At 51.2% G+C, this 24,108-nt stretch overlaps 1 protein-coding gene across 1 annotated transcript; it reads right to left on the reverse strand.

Annotated features, from left to right (window-relative positions):
- Positions 1-122: 122 nt before the first annotated feature.
- Npas1 (neuronal PAS domain protein 1) lies at positions 123-18,936 on the reverse strand. The gene is made up of 11 exons (XM_038339297.1): positions 18,815-18,936; positions 17,850-18,085; positions 9,372-9,445; positions 9,069-9,158; positions 7,488-7,659; positions 5,541-5,656; positions 5,103-5,260; positions 4,636-4,742; positions 4,110-4,257; positions 2,429-2,523; positions 123-592 (listed from the first exon to the last, which is right to left on the reverse strand). The coding sequence occupies exons 1-11, from the start codon at positions 18,934-18,936 to the stop codon at positions 123-125; spliced, it is 1,788 nt and encodes a 595-aa protein (XP_038195225.1).
- Positions 18,937-24,108: the final 5,172 nt, after the last annotated feature.

A 24,108-nucleotide genomic window follows, 5' to 3' on the forward strand; every position in this document is an offset into this window, starting at 1 on the left:
ATTTAAAGGGACAAGGAAAAGCAATCATGCAGGGTCCCTGGGGATGGAACCTCTCAGGGAGTGGTGTTTAATTCTCAAGGAGGACTCCAGGCCTTGATATATGCCCCAGATTCGGCTTCTCTTCAGTCTCCCTTCCGCTGCACCCTAGTACCTGTGGGCCCTGGGTAGGGCAGGCCCAGCGTAGGGTAAAAGGCCTCCGGGAGCGTGGGGCCTGGACCCAGCCTGTGCAGATGTGGATACATCAGGCTCAACTCTGCAGGGCCATAGCGGATGGTGCCCGGCGTGCACAGGCCCCTCACCACCGGTGGCAGGAAGCCTGCGTGAAGGAGGGCAGGCGAGGGCTCCCCAGGAGTTGTCAGGCCCCACGGGAGTACTGCATCATGCTTCAGGGCCCCCGCCCGGATGACAGAAGTGAATTCTGGCCGAGGTGTGGCCGGCGGATCAGAGAGCTCCTCGTCTCCACTGTCCTCGGAGCCCCTAGCTTCCTTTGGGCCAGGCTCCACCTTGATACGTTTGCCTCGGGTCTGAGGGTTCTTGTCCTTATCCTGGTCCACAGAGGCAGCCTGCTTCGGGTCAACTGGAGGCTCGTCCTCTAAAGGAGATACTGGTTTTTTATTCCTTGCAGAGCTCTACAGCTGAGCCACGCCCACAGCCCCTCCATTGTATGCTCTCATGCGCAGTACAGTGTCTAGGCAGGGGCTCTACCACTGAACCATGGCCTCAGCCCCTCAGTGATGGATTCTCCAAAAGCCTTCTACTGTTGAAGCAGATTCTAAGCCTTCTCTTTATTGTGTGTGTGTGGGTGAGGGCATGGAGGAGAGATGTCGGCACTGGTGTTCCTCCTCCATTTCTATTATTAGTAGATGGCAATGGCACGATGGGGCAGGCATTCGTGCCACCGTGCAGGTGCTGAGCAGGTCCAAGGACAGATTTGCAGCTTTCTAAAGTTGTTTTTGCTTTCTTTTCTTTTCCTTTTTTAAAATTTGCAACAGAGTTTCTCTGTGTAGCCCCGGCTGTCAAGGAACTCTCTCTGTAGACCCGGCTGGTCTTAAACTCACGAGATCCACCTGCTTCTGCCTCTAAGTGCTGGGATTAAAGGTGTGCACTACCGCACCTGCCTCCCCTTAAGTTTTAGAGAACTATTTAAAATTTTTAAGACTCATTTCACGTGTTTGAGTGCTTTGTCTGCATGTGTGTCTGTGCACTGTGGCTTGTTGCCTCTGGAGGCCAGAACAGGTCCCCCGGAACCGGAGTTACAGATGGTTGTGCCGATGCTGCGTGGATGCTAGGAATTGAACCCTGGTCCTCTGCAGTAGCAGTCAATGCTCCTAATTGCTGAGCCATTTCTCAGCCCCATTTAGACTTACTTATTTCATTTTATGTGTATGTGTGTTTTACACTTAACACATACAAGTATGTCTCTGTGGGGTCTGGAGAGATGGCTCAGCAGTTCAGAGCACTGGCTGCTCTTCCAGCAGTCCTGAGTTCAATTCCCAGCAACGACATGGTGGCTCATAATGTAATGTAATGAAATGAGATATGGCGCCCTCTTCTGGCCTGCAGGCTTATATGCAGGCAGAACTCTGTATACATAATAAATAAATAAATCAAAAAAAAAATGTCTCTGCATACATGAATGCCTGTTGTCCACGTCAGTCAGAAGAGGGCATCAAATCCCTTAGAGTCTGGCTTTGATCTCTGTAGGTGCTGGGGAATCAAACCTGGGTTTCTGCAAAAAAAAGTGCTCTTTTTTTGTTTTGTTTTTTGCTTTTTCAAAACAGGGTTTCTCTGTGGCTTTGGAGCCTGTCCTGGAACTAGCTTTTGTAGACCAGGCTGACCTCGAACTCACAGAGATCTGCCTGCCTTTGCCTCCCGAGTGCTGGGATTAAAGGTTTACACCACCACTGCCTGGCTTTTTTCGGGAGGTTGGTTTGGTTTGGTTTTTTTTTTTTTTTTTTTTTGGAGACAGGGTTTCTCTGTGTAACAGTTCTGGTGTCCTGGAAGTCTCTCTGTAGACCAGACTTTCTTGAACTCACAGAGATCCACCCACCTCTGCCTCCCAAGTGGTGGTATTAAAGGCGTGAGCCACCACTGCCCAGACAACAAGTGCTCTTAGCCTCTGAGCCATCTCTCCAGCCCCTCCACCCTCCACTTTCCATTGTAACACAGGGCCTGTCAATAAACCTTGAGCATTTTTGTGCTCCACTTCCTGGCAGCCTGATTGCGTGCTTCTGCTCCTGGCTTCTTTCTGTGAGAAACTAAACTCATTCCATCAGACTTTCCAGGCCAGCACTTCCCCTGTTGCATCAGCCCCAGCTTCAAGGAAATTTACCTTCAGTGTTAATGTAAATAGCCACCTAGGTTTCCACAGTTAGTCCAAAGGTCCTTAGTCTTTCCTGGGTACAGGAGTGGGAAGGGGTTAGCTTACCTGTGGACTCTGGGCCTGGGCTCGATGGATCCTCATGAGACACAGTGGCTGGAAGCTGGAAGGCATCCAGGGGTGTTTGGCCCTCTTCAGCATGGCTGGGGACAAGACGATGGGACTGAAAACCAGAGGTCTTGGGACAGCAGTGACTATAGACGGTCCCAACATGGAATTTGCTGATACTGCCCTGAGGCACTTAAAACTTTCTGTCAGACCTATTAACTCCATGCTGGTGTCACACACACACATACATGTGCACAAACACAGACATGCTACACATAGTGAATTAAACCCATAGTCTCCAATGTGCTAGGCGGGGGCTTTACCACTGAGCCACACCCCAGCCCCTCACTGGGGGATTCTAGGCGGGGGCTCTACCACTGAGCCACACCCCAGCCCCTCACTGGGGGATTCTAGGCAGGGGCTCTACCACTGAGCCACACCCCAGCCCCTCACTGGGGGATTCTAGGCAGGGGATCTACTGCTAAGCACTCTTCCCGAGTTTCCCAAGCTAGCCTTGAACTTTCCATTCTCCTGCGGCTACTGCCACTGGCGGGGATCAGAGGATCAGGCCCAGCTCCAGAATATATTCTAACTCAGATGAGCCTCTCCTGTGGACAAGCCTGTGCCACTGCCAGCCACCTGATATTACCTGGGGGTCCTTTAAACATGTGGTCATCTGGTCATCTAGTCTCTTCCTTCTAAATCTCCTGTTCCCTTCAAGGATTCAAAGGGGCAGATGGGCACCCACTCCTCTCCTGGCTTTTTTTTTTTCTTTCCTTGAGACAGGGTTCCTCTGTGTAGTCCAGGCTGTCCTGGAACTTGCTCTGTAGACCAGAGACTCACATACCTCTGCTCCCAAATGCTGGGATTAAAGGCCTGCGCCACCGCCGCCACCACCACCCTACTTTCTGGCATTTCTTTTTCTTTTTTTTTTTTTTTTTTTTGGTTTTTTTCAAGACAGGGTTTCCCTGTAGTTTCTAGAGTCTGTTCTGGAACTAGCTCTTGTAGACCAGGCTGGCCTCGAACTCAGAGATCCGCCTGCCTCTGCCTCCCGAGTGCTGGGATTAAAGGCGTGCGCCAACTCCGCCCGGCTTTTCTGGCATTTCTTAAAGCATGCTGTAGCCTCCTCTTTTCTCTTTCTCCAATTCCTTTTTTCCCCCAATCAACTCTCAGGAGGAAGAAGGGTTTTTAGTGCAGATTTTCTTGTGATGATCCTCTCTCCTGTAACAAAACCCTCAATACTTATGCCCTGCTGCTGCCCCCGCCTTACAACCCTTTTCTCCTGCCTCTGCGCTGGCCCCAGACACTCCCTCTCCTTCCCTAGGCAGGGAAGGCTGTAGACCTGAGACTTCATCTGCTCTGTGCCCTCGGCCAGCAATGCATGTATGTATTACATCACTCTGGTCCTCCCTGTATAAAGTCTGCCATGGTTCCCCAGTGCCCTAGAGTCAATCTCACATCTCACACGTTCAGCATGAGGTGAACCACTGTGAGCCTTCTCTCCCTGCCTGCCGCGTTCACAGGTTTGTCTCCTCCCAACAGCGACTCCTCTCTGTCCCAGTGAGGCTGTTCCATGCCTAGGCATTTGCTCTTAGCTGCTTCCCCCTTCAGGCCTACAGAGCTCTCCCTTGTGGGCCCTGGCTGGGGTGGGGAGTGGCTGCCGCTAAGGGCCACCTCTCACCTGAGCACGTGACTGACCCACAGAACGTGATGCTCCCCGGCACTCTTCCCGTTCCCGGCCACAGTGGCCACAGACTGCAGCCACACGAAGCCCCCCGCACGCTGCAGCCAACGGTAGTAACCAGTCACCACCTGACCTTTGTCCAGCACTGGGTCCATCCCAAGAGAGCAGAGAACCCAGAGGGGTGGGGAGGGTGGGAAGAGTCAAGGCAGGTGGGCAGGAGACAGGCAGAGGTGAGGCGGCAAGAGTGGGGGAAATCGAGAAAGACAGAGAAAGGTACAGAGAAAGTCAGCGACCGGGAGGTATCCCAGCATCGGTCAGAGACCCCTCTCACCCCACTTACTGCCCACCCCCATGAGCCCTTGCTCAAGCTCTTGGATGCTTTTCTATTCCAAACAGAGCCCCAGGAGCTGCAGTACAAGCAGAGACCGTGGATAGCCCTGAAGAAGGACTTCCAGGGAATAGGGCAGCAGGGCCATTCGGGTCTTTGTGCTGGGTGGGGAGAGGGTACAGAAGTGTGTCTCACGGTCCAGGTGACTTTGACGGATCCTGGTTGCATCCTGTCCATGGACAAACTGGTAGCAGCTGCGTCCCACCAGCTCCGAGGGTCCCATGTCCATATGGTCGCTAACTCTGGAGGAGACAGAAGAAAGGAAGGAGGGGGGAAGGAGTTAGAGACACTAGGCGGTGTGGGAGACGGCAGAGTTCGCTTCAGCGTCTTCCAGGGTCTACATCCTCGTAGTACAGCCCTTTGCGTCTCAGTTTTCCTCTGTAAAATGGGCATAGTAATAATATGGGTGAAAGAAAGGGCAAGTGATGATGGACCTACAGGGCCAGGACCACCCTCCCTTCGCCAGGAACCCCTGCGTCTCCGTTACTCTTCCTCCTCCCATGATTCCCCACTGCCCTAGTCGAAGGCCCAGGCTGGACTGATTCCCTCATATCCCCATATTTCCAAAGGACCCACCTTCCCTCCCACCCATACCCCGGTACCTGCTCTCACAAGCTAGGATGGTGAGGCCCAGGCTGAGGCGGAAGACAATCATGTGTCCGTGCAGAGGCAGCTCAGCCAGCGGGGCTGGGGGCAGTGTGTGTCCAAGTGCCACAAGACCCAGGGCTCGGGACCTCAGGCGCCCTGTCACGTGAATGACCTGTGGAAGGCGGTTTTCATTGGAAGGGATCAAGTGGGGCTAGAGCCCATGGGGCTGGAGATGGCAAGGCAGGATCAGCAGTGATGGGAGTTACTGCGGAAGTACCTGGTGGGGCTGCTGAGGCAGGAGGACCACAGCCAAGCCAAGGCCCCTCCCAGTTTCACTTGATAACCACAGGTCCCTTGGCATAGGGGAGGTCTTGAGTGTCTCCCAGTTTCTGTCTTCAGGGCCCTGTAACCCGGGACATAGATAGCACACAGGAATGACAGCTCCTACCTACCTTATAACCTGAGGCTTTGACATTCAGGCCCCTCTTCGTGAGGGTGGATTTCATGCGGACGAAGAAGGAACGCTCCTGGACCCGGAAGGTAGGGGATGCCTCGGTAGGGCTGGCTTCTGGGGCAGAACAGGAAGGAACCATTGTAGAGTTTTGAAGGCTCCTGTCACCTCAGAGCCAGCCTCACAGTGTGCTGGCACAGTGGCCACCCCAGACACTCCACACATCTAATGGTTATACAGGCTAGAATAATCTCTCCTCCTCCATGGGACAGCCAGGTCTAAAGTCAAATGTGCCCCTCTTTACTGCTCAGAACCCAGTAGTTCACGAGAGCCTTGAGAAGAAAGCCATCTTTCAGCTCTATCCCCCAGGTATCAGGTCTGACCCCAGCCCGGAGCAGGCACTCTGTCTGGCCAGTTGTCCCTACATGGGGACAGCCTAGTGTCCACTGGACTGTGAACCTAGGGAGGGTGGGCTAGAGCTGTTGTGATCATAGCCATGTCCCCTGTCACAGACTAGAGGTATAAAAGGAAGAAGAAAAAAAACAAAAATAAGCTCTTTTTTCCCCTTTTGGTTTTTCGAGATACAGTTTCTCTGTGTAGCCCTGACTGTCCTGGAACTTTCTCTGTAGACCAAGTTGACCTTTAACTCACAGAGATCCACGTGCCTCGTGCCTCCACCACACAGCTAAAAAACCACCTTTAAAAAAAAGAAACCTTGTATAAACAACAACCCCCAAACTTTGCTCTTAGAAAAGTTAAATTGCTTGCACCCAGCAGGCTGGTGGTGGCACACACCTTTAATCCCAGCACTTGGGAAGCAGAGGCAGGTGGATCTCTGTGACTTCGAGGCCAGCCTGGTCTACAAGAGCTAGTTCCAGGACAGGTTCCAAAGCTGCAGAGAAACTCTGTCTCGAAAAACCAAAAAAAAAAAAAAAAAAAAAAAAACTTATTTGTTTATTATGTATATAATGTTCTTCCTATACACCAGAAGAGGGCACCAAATTCCATTATAGATGGTTATGAGCCATGATATGGTTGCTGGGAATTGAACTCAGGACCTCTGGAAGCCAGTGTCAGCCTCTGAGCCATCTCTCTAGCCCCAAGAAACCTCAAAAGTACAGCTTTGCTGTCCCACCCCATCCTGCGATGGCTTCGGAGTCACTGTCCTCCACCCCAAATTTGGCCAACGTTAAGAAATCCTTTCCCTAAAGAATGATCACATTTTCCCATCTCTCTCGAGGCACCCGGATTCGTCAGTATCCTCGATTAGCCACTGCGTGTAACAGCCGAGTCCCCAAGCTCCTTACACTGTGGGTCTGTGGGTGGCTCATTAGGATGTTAACCAAACCCAGTACAGTCATCCTCACGGGTCCCCAACATTTCCAAGCTAAAGAGAGCTTGTGGGTGATGTCTACTTGACCTTTTGCCTGTCGTAAGAGTGGAAATTTCCACCCAAGAATGGACTGGAATAACTGTGTGACTTGGGTCAATTCATTTGACCTGTGCTGTGCCTGGATTTTGAGAGCCTCCCTCCTGGCTTGTGGAGATGGAGTAAGGACCCAGTTTTTTTTTTTTGGAAAAGATTTCTCTGTGTAACAGCACTGGTTGTCCTGGAACTAGCTCTTGGAGAGCAGGCTGGGCTCGAACTCACAGAGATCCGTCTGCCTCTGCCTCCCGAGTGCGTTGGGATTTAAATACCCGACCCTGGACCCAATTTTTTAAGACACCGCAAAAGAAAAAAAAAAAAAAAAAAAAAGGCAGGAGGTATTTCCACCTCCATCTAGCAAGCTCAAATCTTGGTGTATCTTGGCCATTTGGGGGAACCAGACAAGTTTAGACAGCCTAGTGGACTTAATCCATTTTACAAAATCTTGCTTTGTTAAGCACAAACACCAGGATCTACCCTCAGGTGTCATTCTTTGGCAAGGAGAGAGTTCCTGGAAATTACCAATCTCGGGAGTGTCCACCAGCGAGGAGGAAGACGAGGAGGAGGAAGAAGAGGACACGGAAGGTGGCGTGGGGGGCCCGGGAGTTGCAGCCCGCAGCCCCAGTTGCTCCAACACCTCCGAGTGGTCCCCGGGATGGATGTAGTCGAAGACGCTGCTGCCCGTCAGCTCCACCTACCGGTGATGGAGGGGAATGCAGGAGCGCGTGAGCGCTGAAGCAGCAGCTGCGTTTAGCTGGGCCTTCTCGCCCTCAGGTGCACTTCACACCAGTCTTGTATCTTTCATTAGAAGTTTCCCCCTTTTTAAAAATAAGGGCGTGAGGGAGGATTTTTGTTTGTTTTGAGACAGGGTCTCACTTTGTAGCTCTGGCTGTCCTGGAATTCATTATGTCGATAGGGTTGGCCTCAAATTTAGAGCTCCGCCTGCCTCCACCTCTGGAATTCTGGAATTAAAGGCTTGTTCTGCTATACTTGGCCCTTGTTTTTTGTTTTTGTTTTAGACAGAGATTCGCTAGTTAGTCCAGGCTGGCCTCGGACTTGTGGCGATCCTCCTGCCTCAGCCTTCGGAGTACTGGAAATTATGAACATATGCCATCAAGCCATTAATGAGTTTGAACCTTTGAGATTGGCCGCCTCTCTGCTGTCATAGGGATCCTATGCTCCTACACTCCCTCTGTGCAGCCTCTAGCTTTGTCCCGCTGGTTTTCTGACCTTCAAGTCCCATTTAAAACTCTTCTGAACACTGCATTTCTGACCATGGCAGAAGCCCACCATGCCCATCCCATTGTCCCGGTGCTTGGGGTGGGTGACCCATCTCCCTCCAGCCTTCATCGCTCTATACTCCCCTTATCTCTTTTACTTTTTCACACACGCACTCTTGTCCAAAATCCCCTCCTTTGGGGGAAGTGTTATTTGTTTGTTTATGTGTTTTTTTTTTCAAGACATGGTTTCTCTGTGTAGCTCTGACTGTCCTGAAACTCGCTCTGTAGACCAGGCTGGCCTCGAACTCACAGAGATTTGCTTTTCTCTGCCTCCCGAGTGCTGGAATTAAAGACATGCGCCACCACCGCGCAGCGAGAGTGTTATTTTTTGAGACAGCGTGTTATGTAGCCTAAACTGGCCTGGAACTTCTAATCCTCCTGCTTCCACCTCCCGGACCTCCCGGATGCTGGAGTTTAGTGCATAGGTTTATCCTCGCCACCGTGCCCAGGCAAACATTCTATCAGCTAGGCTACAATCCTGTCCCAGCTACAGTGGACTGAATCCCAGAAGCTCCAGAAAGCGACACAAGCATGAGTCATACTGTCACTGAACTCAGCCCCTCGCCGGGGAAGATTCTAAGCAAGCACTTCGCCACAGAACTATATCTCCAGGCCAATTTTTAATTTTGAGACAAGGTCTTACAAAGTTGCCCTGGCTGGCTTTGAACTTGTGGCCTTGCCTGAGTCCCTGCAGCATGTGTCAGGGTGCTTTGTGAGTTTTCAGGGAAGGCTGTCTGTTTTTTATGTTGAGATTAGTGAGACCAGCAGAGGGCAAGGGTGTGCATAAGTCAGGCATAATGGCAGCCCACTGTGGGGTTGTTACCTGTGAGAGACCCAGGTAGATGGACACAGTCTCTGAGATGTAGAGGAATTTTCCTTCCTGGTTCAAGGCGAACACGAAGCCATCCAGAGACTAGAGTTGAAAGAAACACAGGGGGGTGTAAGAAAGCCGGATTCTGAAATCTGGGTGTCCGTCTGGAGACAGGGGGCTTCCGTGGCCCCCGAAAAAGGAACAGGAACAAGGGACCTTAGTTCCAGCTCTTCACAGACGCAGGAAAATGGATGCTATTCCAAGATGCGACCACCAGGTGGAAGCACGGAGTAGCGGGCTAGGAAGGAACCTCACCTGAAGGATGTGTCCACCCAGGTGTTGCTCAAAAACTTCAGAGACCAGAGCCACAGGGCCTCGGCGGCCTGGGGCTGGGGACAGAAAGAAGAGGAAAGTCAGAGCCCATGGGTCTGGCTTACTGCATCCTGGGCAGCCAATAGGGACCCAGTCAATCTTGAAAGCCCCAGCCACCATAGAGAACCGGTTTACAGATGTCTGTTCCCTATTGCTGCTACAGAAAGACCAAGATTGAGTGACAGAGAGTGGAGAGAGAGATTTGTCCACTCTTTTTCTTCCAGGACAGGGTTTCTCTGTGTAGCCTTGGCTGCCTGGAACTCGCTCTGTAGACCTGGCTGGCCTCAAACTCTATAGAGACCTCCTTACCTCTGCCTCCCTAGTGCTGGGGTTAAAGGTAAGTGCCACCATTGCCAGGTTCACACCCTCCTTTTGTCCACCAAAAAGGTCCTTGAGTATTGCTATTCTCAGGTCCTATACTGTGCAGACAGTGCCATTGACACAGACGTGACCAGAAAACCACAGTCAGTCCTCACTGGGCCATGAAGCCAGGTCCAGTGAAGACTGAGCCAAGCCTGGCAGGCTGAGGCAGGAGAATCAAGAAAGAACTGCCTGGGCTTCATAATAAGATCCCATCTCAAAAACTAAAAAGAAGTCTAGCAACATAGCTCAGTGGCAGAGCCCCTGCCTAGAATCCACCAGTGAGGGGCTGGGGTGTGGCTCAGTGGTAGAGCCCCTGCCTAGAATCCCCCAGTGAGGGGCTGGGGTGTGGCTCAGTGGTAGAGCCCCTGCCTAGAATCCCCAGTGAGAGGCTGGGGTGTGGCTCAGTGGTAGATCCCCTGCCTAGAATCCCCCAGTGAGGGGCTTGGGATGTGGCTCAGTGGTAGAGCCCCTGCCTAGAATCCCCCAGTGAGGGGCTTGGGATGTGGCTCAGTGGTAGAGCCCCTGCCTAGAATCCCCCAGTGAGGGGCTTGGGATGTGGCTCAGTGGTAGAGCCCCTGCCTAGAATCCCCCAGTGAGGGGCTTGGGATGTGGCTCAGTGGTAGAGCCCCTGCCTAGAATCCCCCAGTGAGGGGCTGGGGTGTGGCTCAGTGGTAGAGCGCTAGTTTAGCATTCACTCACCCCTGGGTTCAATCCTCTGTACTGCAAAACAACAACAAAAGATGAAGAAATACAAAAGAATAAGTGTGGGTAGAGAAATGGATTCTCTTACAGTGCAGGGTGGACTGCAAACTAGGGTAGCAGCTGACGAAGACAGTTTGGTGATTCTTCAACAAAGAAAAAGAATTATGATGTGAGCATCTGGCGATCCCTTCACACCCAATGAACTGAAACTAGGAGTGGTGAGGAGCGCTGTATGCACATGGAGAGAGCAGCATTCCACACAGCCAAAAAGCCCAGATGAGTCGGGCAGTGGTGGCGCACGCCTTTAATCCCAGCACTCAGGAGGCAGAGGCAGGCGGAGCTAGTTCCAGGACAGGCTCCAAAACCCACAGAGAAACCCTGTCTCAAAAAACCAAAATAAGTAAATAAATAAAATAAAATAAAAATCCCAGATGTCCCTCCCCCAGGAAATGGATAAACCAAGGTGGTACATACATCCATTCAGAGGACTATTAACAAACCATGAAGAGGAATGAAGATTTGGTACGTGATGCGATGGTATGACACCCAGAACTACATCTGAAAGCAAACAGGCACAAAAGGCCACAGTGTGTTTGATTCCATGTCTACGAAATGCTCAGAATTGGCAGCTCCATGGCAGGCAAAGCAGGTCTGTGGTTGGCAGTACTGGGGAACTGTGGGGGTGAAGGAGGTGCTCTGAGACCCTGAGACCGGCAGTGATGGGCGTGCAACACTGTCCATGCAGTGAATGGTGCTGATTGTGATACCCCAGAACAGCCTTGTCCACACAGCAAGTTCCAGACAGCTACAATGGAGAGTAATGCCGGGTCTAAAGACGCAAGTGCGCGTGTGTGTGCGTGTGTGTGTGGTGTGTGTGTACGTGTGTGTGCGTGTGGTGTGTGTGTGTGCGTGTGTGCGTGTGTGTGGTGTGTGTGTGCGTGCGTGTGTGGTGTGTGTGTGTGTGTGTGTGTGTGTGTGGTATATCTGTACAGATGGTTCAGTGGTTAAGAGGTCACTAGCTGCTTTTGCTAAGGACCCAGTTTCCATTCCAGGGCACCTTACAACCCTAGTCACGCTAGTCTCAGGGGATCTGGTGTCCTCTTCTGGCCTCTGTGGGCAGTGCTCACATGTGGTACACAGATACACAAGCAGGTAAAACACCCCCACATGTAAAGACAAATAAATAAATCTAAAGCTTTTGAAATAGTTTAGTGGGTAAAGGCATGGACTAGCAATCCTGGAGATCTGAGTTTCCTCCCCAGAACCTGTGTGTGTGAGACTTGATTCTTACAGACTGTCCTCTGACCTCCACATGTGTGCTGTGTCCTACTTACAGACATAAGTACACATAAATAAACAATGGAAGTTAAAAAAAATGAAACAACCAACCAGCTAATTTTACCCTGAATAAATCTTATATAACATTTTTAGTTTGTTTGAGATAGAGTATCAATATTTAGCCCAGGTTTAACTCAAATTTTCCATTCTTCTGCCTTTGTTTCATGAGAACTAGGCTTAAGGGATGCCCCTCCAGGCAAGAGTACAGTGTTTTTACTTACTCTCTTTTTTTTTTTCAGTGCTGTGGATTGAACCCAAAGCTGTTCACCTTAGGCAGATGCTGTCCCACTGAGCCACACCCCAGCCCCTCACTGGGGGATTCTAGGCAGGGGCTGCTGCTGAATTACATCTCCTGCTGATATTTTTTAATGATGTTATTTATTTATTTATTTATTATGTATACAACATTCTGCCTCCATGTATGCCCGCATGCCAGAAGAGGGTGCCAGATCTAATTACAGATGGTTGTAAGCCACCATGTGGTTGCTGGGAATTGAACTCAGGACTCTGGAAGAGCAGCCAGTGCTCTTAACCACTGAGCCATCTCTCCAGCCCTCCTGTTGATATTTTTGTATAGTAGACCATGGCATAAAAGAGGGAAATTTTAGGAGATGTGTTGAGGAGATGAAGACATATACAAAAAGAAGGAGAAACTCAGAATTTCAGAGAGACATAAATTCCACCAAGACATAGGCTGATTGACACAAATCTTCCCCTTAGGAGAACTGGGGTCCCAGACCTGGTGTTGATGGTTGGCAGACACACAGTGGTCCTGGACACCATCCAAAGGACTCTATTGCTGCAAAAGGCGACACTCCCACCCGACACAAGGTAAAACCAAACACTTTGGGAGCACTGTCAGGGACCTTCCCTCTGCTAGGTGGAGGGGCTGGAGCCACTCTTTCCTCGTTGTGCCTCAGTTTCCTCTTTCAGTGGGTTTGCTGAAGGGGTCTGAGCTCTTGGGCTGCCAAACATCCAGCCAGTGTGATGGAGAAACATATAGAGTAAATAAAGGTGGGATTATTATTATTCCTAGACAGGCACATGTCCCCACTTCTCCTCAGGACTCCCCTAAGTCAGTCAGAGTCTACCCAAGTCCTCACTAGCCCAGGGATGCCCCCGCCCCCCACATCTGACCGCTGTTCCTCCTGCTTCCTCCTTATCTGAACCTCCAGGAACAATAAGTGTAGGGGCTGATGGGGACCCCTCCCCTGAGATCCAGTTCCAGGCAGCCCTGTGACAGGCAGGAACAATGCTGCCTGCTAATTGTGGCAATTTTCCCCTGTCATTTTTGCTAATTCCTTCATTTTCCCTCTCTGCAGATCAGCCCGGGTCAGACCAAGCTGCTGCAATTAACGGCATTAATGGGCGCGCTGGGATGGGGGTGCCCAGGGGGAAGAGCTTGGGGACCTGCTGCCCCCCCACCCTGTGCTCAGGGCCCATCCCCTGTCACTAAGATCCCCAGGGTGTGCCTAGGATTGCCGATGGATGCCTCCCCAAACCTGACAGCTCTCCACTCCTCCTGCCTACAGCCCCCTCTCTATCCTCCAATGCAACAAGTGTCTCCCACCTCCACATCTACCCTCCTGAAGTTCAAATCTCCTGGAACCACTCATTCACTTAAAATATTTTCTTCACTTAATAAACATTTGTCAGCCAACACCGGGAGTGATGGCGGAAGACTGAGATGAATGAGGGGGAAGAAGTGGGGAGACCCATGGGCAGAGAGAGGGTAGGTTTGGAAAAGGAAGGACAGTTAAGACCCCTACCAGGCTGACCTCAAACTCCCAGAGATCTGCTTGCCTCTGCCTCCCGAGTGCTGGGATTAAACATGTGACATACCACCAGCTCTTCCTTCCTTCCTCCCCCCACCCCACCTCTGAGTGTCTCAAGTAGCCCAGGCTACCCTGGAGCTCACTATCCAAAGATGGCCTTGAATTCCTGATCCTTCTGTGTCCACTTCCTGGGTCCTGAGATTACAGGCCGGCAAGGTGCCTGGTTTGTGCAATGCTGGGATGGACCCAAAGCCTCCGATATGCTAGTCAAATGCTCTACCAACTAAGCTCCACCCCACCCAGCAGCTTCGCGCTAGGCAGTTCTGTATGCAGTTCTGAGAGTTTCACCGACTCCACCAGTAACATTAATCTAGCGAGAGGGTGAAACGGGTTTTGTACATCAAAGGTTTCCAGGGCCACAGTCCTGGGTGCGAGTGGCTAACACGTCACCTAAGGAGTGCTCGGGTACTGTGCCAGTCTGAACCACTCGGGAGCTTCTGGGTCCTCTCTCCCTCCTGCCTTCACCTTCCTGCGTTCCCCAGCTCCTGTCTCAGTTCCTCCTCTACCTCCAGTCTCCTCACTGCTTCCTTCTGGCTCGAGCCTGTCCTGGATCTAGCTCTTGTAGACCAGGCTGGCCTCGAACTAAGAGATCCGCCTGCCTCTGCCTCCCGAGTGCTGGGATTAAAGGCGTGCGCCACCACCGCCCGGCTTCCTTCTGGTTCTTGACTGCCTCGGGCCCTTGGCTCTTGCTCTCTGTCTGGCCCTTCTCATGAAGTCTCAGTTCAGTGGGCACTCCTTCCTGAAGCAGCATCCTACCTGTGGGCCAGTGGTCTCTGGTCACCGCACTCCGCCCCTCCCCTCAACCCTCCACGGACTTAGCTCAGTGAATGAGTGAGTGGGGGAGAGGGCTGGGAAGATGATGGCTCAGGGGGTAAAGCGTGGAGAGACCTGAGTTCAAATCTCCAGAATTCATGTGACGTTGTATATAGTAATGAACACCTGTAATTCCACACTCCTGCTGGGAGGTGAGAGATGGAGACTCCCAGGCAAACCCTGGGTCAGCTAGCCCGGCCTACACAGCTCTGAAGAACAGACCTTATTATCTCAAAGGAGGAGGGAGGCAAGGACTGACCCCTCCATGTGAGCACTACACATACACACATCTCTGACTTCCACCCCATGTGAACTGGAGAGGTGGTTCAGCAATTATGAACACATAGACTAAAAGAAAGAAAGGAAAGAAAGGAAAGAAAGAAAGAAAGAAAGAAAGAAAGAAAGAAAGAAAGAAAGAAAGAAGAGAAAAAAAAGTGGGCAGAGATGGTGCACACCTTTAGCACTGGGGAGGCAGAGGCCGGCAGATCTCTGAGTTCAAGGTCAACCTGATCTACAAGAGCGAGTTCCAGGACAGTCAGCGATTCATAGAGGAGCTCTGTTCCAAAAAAACAAAACAAACAAAAACCAAAACACACAGACTGCTCTCGCAGAGGACTCCATTTGGTCCTCAGCACCCAGTTTGGGTGGCTCACAACTACCTGTAACTTCAGCTGCAGAGGATCCAACCCCTCTGGCCTCTTCCAGCAGCTGAACACACGTGTCATACACAAACATAAGTAGTCACAAACACATACATATACTTTTTTTGTTTTGTTGAAACAGGGTTTCTCTCTGTAGCCTTGGCTGTTCACTTCACATGCTCTGTAGACCAGGCTGGCCTTGAACTCACAGAGCTCCACTTGCTCTGCTTCCTGAGTGCTGGGGTTAAAGGTGTGCACCACCAACCTGGACATCACATACATTTTAATAAAAAACTTTATTTTATTAATTTTCAAATTATTAAATATCAATATTTACTTTTAATTATTAAATAATAATTTAATAATTTTATTAAATTATTGTTTAATAAAAATAGTAAAAATAAAAGCCAGGTGGTGGTGACACACGTCTTTAATCCCAGCATTTAGGAGGCAGAGGCAGGTAGATATCTGTGAGTCAAGGCCAGCCTGGTCTACAAGAGTTAGTTCCAGGTCAGGCACCAGAGAAACCCTGTCTTGAAAAACAAAACAAAACAAACAAACAAACAAACAAAAAAAGAAGATAAATCTTTGGGTGACTTTATCTCCCAGGGCCTCTGTTTTCCAGGGCTATTAAACAGAATCACAAAGGGCTTCCCGCCTAAGACGTCTGCAGACTGGCAGAGGCCTAAAGTTGGATTTTGTTGCCTTGAGTCAGGATGTTGAGCCACCCATGCATACTGCCCGGACCAGTTAGTTCTCATGTACAGGTGGGCATTGCAGAAGTAGCCAGAAAATGGCCAGGGAGCGGTGACCAGAGTGAGCCCTTCTCCCTCGGGGCCTCCCGATGCCCATGCAAGTACTGGGGGGCTGGACACCTTCAGGGCTCTCTCAGTCCCCCCCTTCCCCTCCCTGGGCCTCCAAGACAATAGACAAGATGTTTATCCCCCGCCAGCGCACATGTTGTTCGCGGGTAATGACAGTAATCAGCCTCCCTAATGCGGCGTTCTCTCAGCTCCAGTCAATTCGCCTAATTACCGCCTGGGAAGCTGGATTATTTAAATTTAAATGGTGATTTATTGCGGGGCTTAATCAATGCTATTTTCTCTCCCCCCCACCTTCTCCCTGGGCACTAGGGTAGGAAGGGAATAGGAGCCCTCCCCAACCCCACCCTAAGGACACCCAATTCTTCAGGTGGGAGGAGGGTTTTTTTTTCACCTGTGACCTCAGATAACACCTTCATCACCCCGTAATAACAATTAAGCAGGGATATAGAAAATAAAATGATGAACATCTAATACTTCTGTGGATCAATAACCAAAGGTGGGAAGTAAGAAACACGAGATATTCATCTACATGTTGACATCTAACATAGTCTACATTTTCACACATTATAGATTAGATTTTCTTCCTCTCACATCACACACCTGCATCTCTGAGGCAGGGACTTTTCATTTCATTTCCCCCTTCCTCTTAATTAGCCTATCTTTTTTGAGAAAGGAGCTTAGGTAGCCCAGGCTGACCTTAGTACTGACTCACTAGGAAGAGCAGGCAGGACCTCCACCCACAGAGATCCATCCGCCTTTGCCTTCAGGGTGAGGGGATGAACGTGCCACCAGGCCTCGCCTTACTTGTGTTTGGCTTGAGACAGAATCTCACTTTGTAGCCTAGGCTGGCCTCATACTCCTGGTGATTCTCCTGGTGCAGCCTCGGGAGGGATGCCACACCCTGCCAGAGCAGGGACTTTGGTAGCATGCGGTTCCCATTAGGTCCTGGGCACTCACAAAGGTATCACACAAGAGGTTGATTCAATCAATCAGCAACACAGACCGCATCCTTAAGGCTGGCTTGGCTTTGCTGGGATCCAGGGGCCTTGAAGATGTTCATTAGTCTCCAGTTAGTCTGAAGGGACCAGTTCTGATGGGCACTCCCACCTACCTAGGACTGCAGAGCTATGGGGCTGAGGGCTGGAGATGGCCACACAGCTATTACCACTAAGGAGAACTTTCCCAATGATCCCCCCTCATCCTCCCTAGGCGTACTGTTGGAATTTAGCCCCCAGAGTTCCAGCGTCTCTTGGAGCGCTGCAGGCCCAGGTCGGTAGATCTCCCTTACTGGTGGAGAGGATCCACAGTGCCTGTCAGAAGTGACATTATTGTCCTTTCTTTTGTGAAAATATTAGTTCATCTCCCCTAATAAAATTAATAGCCTTTGCTGGGTGACAGACACCTGTATTTCCAGGCTGATGGCAGTATTGTATTCCCAGCATTGAAGAGTTGGAGGCAGGAGGATCCTAAATTCAGGGCTAACCTCTACTACATATCAAATTTGAGGCCAGGTCAACCTACAGGAGACATTGAGTCATGGCGAATACTTTTAATCCCAGCGCTTGGCAGGCAGAAGCAGGTAGATCTCTGTGATGTGAAAGCCAGCCTGGTCTACATAGCAAGTCCCAGGCTAGCCTGAGCACCATATTAAGACCCTATTTCATATAAACAACAACAATAACCTAGTGGTCTGAATTGTTGCCAGGTTCTGACTTAGGTCAAAGGTTTGTAAAAACCACAACTTTTAGTCCCCTAGAGAGCCTAAGTCACCAGTTAGGAACCCACAAAGGGTCTGGAGGACTCCCTAGGAACTGAGCCAGGGCGGGTCTGGCTTTCTCAATTCTGTCCCCAAGGCTAAGGTGGATTGGCATGGGAGGATTTGGCAGCATGAGCATGCGCACTCACCGAGGCCAGCCGGAGGCCCGACGGCTCGCAACCCCCAGGGCGGCGCCCCTAGCGCAGCGAAGCGACGCAGGCGGAGGTAAGTGACACTGAGACGCACGATGGACGCCTTGTCCAGTTGGCTGGAGATGGCACCGGGCAGAGGAAGCAGCTTGGCCAGCTCGAAGAACTCTAGATTTTCCTTCCCGCGCCGCCAGCGCGCTGCGTTGCGGGACTTTTCTTTGCGCTGTGCCTGCAGGCTGGGCGGGCGGCATGGAGGAGGCGTCAGTGAGCCGGGCGCACGGTCCCGCACTTTAGGAAGTGGGACAGACCTGAGTGCCAGTTCTATACCCCTACTGGTTTGGGGGAAAGGGCCCTTATTTATTTAATAATAAAAATTATTGTTGTTATTATTCTTTTTATTATTGTGGTAGGGGTTGAACTCAGGGTTTTCAGCACTCTACCACTGAGCTCTCTGGCCTGTTTTTTTTTCTCTTTCTTTCTTTCTTTCTTTCTTTCTTTCTTTCTTTCTTTTTTCTTTTTTGTTGAGACAGGTCTCACGACGTATACCAGGGTGGCCTTGAATTTACAGAGATTTGCTTGCCTTTGCCTCCGGAGTACCGAGACTAAAGACATGCGCAACCACACCCGGTTCTTGTTTTTGCTTTTTGAGGTACGTCATTCTGTTTTGCCCAGGCTGGCCTTGAACTTGAGTCTCTCGCTTCAGCTTACAGAGTGTTTGGGATGTCAGGCCGCAGGGCTCAGCTGGGGAAAGAGTCTTCTCAATTGCCTGAGAATGTCGGGGGTGAATTCGGAGGTAGGGGACTAAAAAACGAACTCCGGAGTAGGTGAGGGTGACAAGTCTAGGCGCAGCAGGGTCAGGGCACTGACCTGGGTATGAATGCTCATCGGGAAGGCTGTGAAGAACCCCCCAACCCCCGCACGCCTTCGGGGGCGAGGCCATGGTCAGGGCCATTAGATTTGCTCACCAGGGCCCTGGTGGGGCCTTGACCATTAGCCCGGGCAGGAAATCCCAGGGGACGCTGGCTCCACGGTCTCCCCCGCACTTGACTTCACCTCGGCCGCTGCTCCTGGGATAGGGGGTCGCCATCACGGCGGGGACTCGAGAATTCAGGCGCGAAGGAGTCGCAGGTGGGGCTCAGTCCCCTGGGGGAAGAATGTCTAGGGAAAGTGAGGTGCGTGCCGGTCCCAAAGGGTCCAGCCAAGAACGGGCTTGGATGCGTGCCTCAGTTTCCCCTTCTTGGGGAGCCGCGGTTCCCACCCTGGCGCTCTGGGTGAGGACGTGCCCCGCCGCCGCCTCCCCCGCGCGGCCCGCCAGCGCGCCCGCCTCACGCCCGCGCCGGGCTGGCTCCCGCATACCAATGGGCGCACGCGGCGCGCATACGGATCGGACCGGCCCGCGCGCTGCGTGCCAAGCATGCCCAAGCTGCGCTCGGGGCGGGCGCCTCGCCAGGGCCCCGACGCTCCGGACTCCAGCCCCCCCAAAACTCCCAACCCCTCCGGGATCTGTCCCCCAAAGCTTCCCCCAGTGTCCCACTCCCCAGGTCTGCAGCTGCACCTATTTCTTAGCCTGGGCTAAGAAGGTAGGGAGGACAGAGGGACCCCACCCCAAATCCTTCTCAGGAAGCATTCAAGCCCCTGGGGTGGCGCCACCTGACCCGGTTGCTAAATATCGTCAACCCACAACTTCCTTCCAAAGACCATGGCGTGAGACCCTGGCCCATGACACCGCTGGCCACTGTGACTCCAGTATGAACGCGACACTCGGGTCCAGGTGTTCTGGAATCCAGATCCCCTAGAACCAGGGACGTGTCCAACTGGCTCTTTCCTCTTCACAATTAGGTGCCCAGGCCGCTCATGTCCCCAGCATCCAGGTGGCCCCCAAGCCTCCCCAAAACGCGCTGACGTCTAGTGCCCTGAACCTGTGTGACTGTGACCAGGACCCCCAACAACCACGCACCTTTCTCTGGATCTCGCCGGTACAAGCGTCCTGATGCTGTAGCCTCCAGGTCACCAGAGTCTAGGGCCCCCGCATCCCAGAAGGACCCAGGAGTCCCCGTTCCCTCCTGCCAAGCCTTCAGGCGTCCCGCACCCGCAGGGCTCCCGACCGGGTTACCTGGCCGCGGGGTGGGCTCGGGGCGCGGCGTGGGGCCGGCCGGGTGACGTGAAGGGGCAGCTCCATAGACCCTGGGGCGCGCGGTCTAGGGCACCCGGCTCTCGTCGCCCACGGCGGCCTCGCAGACTTGGAGACCACGGACAGCGGCGGCGAGGGGCGGTGCCTGTGTTCGCCCCACCCACAGAGGCCCCGCCCAACGCCGGCCCGCGCGCCTCTGCCTGATGGATAGTTCCCATTCCCGTGTCCGTCTGGCCCGGCGTGTCTGAGTTGTCTCACCCCACGACCATATCAGGCAGGTCGAGTCTCAAGCTCCTCCACCCTGGAGTCTCACCACGATCGTCATCTGCAAGGATGGAGCCCCTCAAAGGCCCTTGGGGACCCTGGGGGCAACCAGTACCATGGTTCAGTCGGAGTGGACATTCAGAGGTCAGTGTCTCTGCTAGAGACGTAAATCCAGGCCTTTAACGATCTCCCTTCCCAGGATAAAATTCCAGGATGCCAGTCTCCATTCAGAGTAGGACCTGGTGGGTACCAACCCTGTCCCCAACCCAGGTCTACAGTTGTTAAGGGAACAGTCCAGAGGCCCCTGAGATCTTGCCTCTATGGCTCCCTATTGGAACTAGAACCCCAACCCGTGGACGCCTAACTTCATAACTGAGAACAGAGCCAGTGGGGTGTGGTGGTACTCATTTGTTAACCTCAGCATTTGCAACAGTGAGGCAGGAGGATTAAGTTGGAGGCAAGCCTGGACTATGGAATGAGTTCCAGTCTCGTCCAGTCTGGAATTTGGAGTAAGACCCCGTCCCAAAATTAATAAAACAAAGGAGTAGCTAGGCTGGGAGAATGGCTTAGTGGGTAAAGCTTGCCAGGGAAGCGTGAGGACCTGAGTTCAAATCCCCAGAATTCACATGAAGTCACACTCAGTGGTCTGCTTCTATAATCTCAGAACTCCTGAAGGGCATAGCAAGAGATCCCTAGGAGCTGGGGGTGGGGGGCTCAGCTAGTATGGTTCCACAATAAGGGGCTGTTTCAAACAAGGTAGAAAGGGAAGGAACGCCATATGAGATTGCCCTCTGACCCCCACATGTACTGGAACCGTGGCATGCATGTGAGTACACACACATACACTGATGGCTCATTTTTTATTTTTTACCTTTGAGACAGGGCTTCTCTGTGTAGCTTTGGAGCCTGTCTGGAACTCACTCTGTAGCCCAGGGTGGCCTGGAACTCACAGAGACCTGCCTGCCTCTGCCTCCTAAGTGCTGGGACTAAAGGCGTGTGCCACCATACCCAGCCTTGTATACAGATTTCTAAAGAGGGTGGGCTTGGCAAGATGGCTCTGCAGGTAAAGTACTTGCCACCAGGCCAGACAACGTGTTTATTCCCCTGAACACACATGGTGGAAGAGAAGAACCAACTCCCCAAGTTGTACTAAGGTTGTACCTCATGTTGGCAGCTGAACTTGGTAGTGTAAGCGTCACCCAGGTGGTGCTGGTTTTGAAGGCCTGAAGGGGTCATGGAGAGCAGCTGAGGCTTGGCACTGTGTGAGAGGCCAGGGGAGGCCATTGGTGCAGATGCAGCCTCCGTGGCAGTAAGGCCCAGGACTGAAGGGGTCATGCAGAGAAGTTGAAGTCTGAGGACATGAAGAGAGCCTAGGAGAGGCTATTCTTGAAAATGCAGCTAGGTTGTTATAGATCACTCCAATATTCTGGAGATGGCAGTACCATGGGATGACCACCAAGAACAGCAGCAGCGGTGGAGCGGAGTCAGCCTGAGCCTAGGAGACAGCTGTGCCTGCTGCAGAGGGCGGAGCCAGAGAAGTGACCAAGCCCCTTGGGAGGGTCCCAGAAGATTGTGAATGGATCCCGGGCATTGGCTATTGAGTTATCAATAATACAAGTGCAGTAATGAACAATGTTTTGTTGAAGCAATAGAAAACACCAAGACAGGGAGGAAAGAGTTTATTATGTTATTATAGTTGTAATACATCTTGAAGAGAAGTTAGGGTGAAGCAGAGGCTGTGGAGGAACAGTCTGGCTTGCCAAGCCTGTCTTCTTATAAAGCAGAGGAACATCTGACTTGTGGTGACACCGCCCATGGTGGGATGGGTATCCCCACATCAATCATTAGCCGACAGGCCAATCTAATGGAGGTGTTTTTTGAGACAGGGTTCCTTTGTTTGTTTCTTACTTAATTATTGTGTATGAGTGATATATCTGCATGTATGCTGCAGGCCAGAAGAGGGCATGAGATCCCATTACAGATGGTTGTGAACCACCATGTGGTTGCTGGGAATTGAACTCAGGACCTCTGGAAGAGCAGCCAGTGCTCTTAACCTCTGAACCATCTCTCCAGTCACGAGATAGAGTTTCTCTGTGTAGCCCTGGCTGTCCCGGAACTCTCTCTGTAGACCAGGTTGGCCTCGAATGCACGGAGATCCACCTGCCTCTGCCTCCTGAGTGTTGGGATTAAAGGTGTGTGCCACCGTCCAGCATCTTCTGGATAACCCTAGCTTGTGTTAAGTTGACAAAAAACTACCCAGGACACCCAGGCTGGCCTCAAATTTACTACGTAGCTGAGGTCATCACCTTGAACTTCTGCTCCTCTTGTTGTCACCTTCCACTGGTGTATAGGTTACAGGTAAGTGCCACCACCATGCTTGGTCTTTCAGTGCTGAGGGAATTGAACCCAGGGCTTGTGCATGTTAGGCAAGCGCTCTACCGACTGCGCTATGCTACCATTCCCTAGGCAGCTTATGTTCAGGCACAAACACAGATCTCACTAATAGTTCGTTCGACTGTGGGTGTTCACCCAGGACTCTGTCAGAGCAAGGAACAAAAGGGCTGGAACTCAAGCCATCATCAGGCTTGCCCACTGTGCATGCACTTTCAACTGACGGTGCCATCTCACTGGGCCACCTGTGGAATTTTCCCCAGGTTGCTTCTATAGATCATAGGAAACACAGGGGAGGGACACTAGTTCACTGGAGCACGTGGCTCTGGGAGGCCTTGCCCTTTGCCCCCACTCCAAAAAAACAAAGAGGGAAAATTGAATGAGATAATAGGTGGATTAGTGTGAACTTACTAACACTAATAATAATAGTAATAGAGTAAATACTTGTGAGCTATTATTTATGAGCAATTTATTGGTATAGATTCTTGTATATTGATACAAATTCAAATTATATTTGTTGTATTGAATATGCTCCTATTTCTGTTTACAATGTTTGTACACCTAGGCAAAAGTTATTTTGTCAGATTGTATGCATGCATGTTCCCACCTCTGTTTAAGACAATTTATATATTGATACAATTACAGTTTTTAGGATATATTTATCATATTGCATTATATATTTCTATCTCTGATCAAAATACTTGTACATTGTTTACATTTTGAGGTCATTGTCCTCATTTACTGCACAGTTGTTTGAAGATTATTTAATATTTCTGATAATGATGTCTTTTTAAGTTATACAGGTATTGGTTTTTTTTTTTTTTTTTTTTTGGAGACAGGGATTCTCTGTAGCTTTAGAGCCTGTCCTGGAACTAGCTCTTGTAGACCAGGCTGGTCTCGAACACACAGAGATCTGCCTGCCTCTGCCTCCTGAGTGCTGGGATTAAAGGTATGCACCACCACTGCCCAGCACAGGTATTAAGTATTATAGGTCAATAATCATTCATGTTTGTTATACTCATAGTCAGACTAATCAGGTTCTTTAGATACATAGAGATTGTATTCTGCATAGATAGATAATCTTCAACCACTTCAAAGATTTGTAGAACATGGTATTTAAATAACTTAGGGTTCTGTTGACCTGAGACACGATTGCTCCTGGCAGCACCAATCTATTCCCGAGAGAATGTTGAGCACCAAAGACACTCTATTCGGAGTTTGTTTTCTTCTTGGTACAACAGGCCTTTGGCCAAGAAACTGCCCATGCTTTGACCACTGACAAAGTACATGGTGTCCGAGATGTTAAATCTTGCCAAAGACATGGTAAGATGGTTCTGAAAAATTTCCTGCCTCTGAAAATGGTCTTTCAGTTACTCTAGGCCTTAGCCAAAGTTGGTTGCTCCAATGTTGCAAATGAAACTTTGGGTGATTGGTCAGGTGCCAGTTGTCTCTGTCATATACTGCACGCTTTGG

This window comes from Arvicola amphibius, chromosome 8, assembly GCF_903992535.2.
Source record: "Arvicola amphibius chromosome 8, mArvAmp1.2, whole genome shotgun sequence".
NCBI lineage: Eukaryota > Metazoa > Chordata > Mammalia > Rodentia > Cricetidae > Arvicola > Arvicola amphibius.

Excerpts from the sequence above, each read along its gene's own strand:
- Npas1 (XM_038339297.1), bottom strand. The coding sequence starts at position 18,936 with ATGGCGACCCCCTATCCCAGGAGCAGCGGCCGAGGTGAAGTCAAGTGC. Across the intron at positions 5,261-5,540 it reads TCAAAGCCTCAGGTTATAAG|GTCATTCACGTGACAGGGCG; the intron begins GTAGGTAGGAGC and ends CGCCTTCCACAG. Across the intron at positions 593-2,428 it reads CCCAGGCCCAGAGTCCACAG|AGGACGAGCCTCCAGTTGAC; the intron begins GTAAGCTAACCC and ends TATCTCCTTTAG.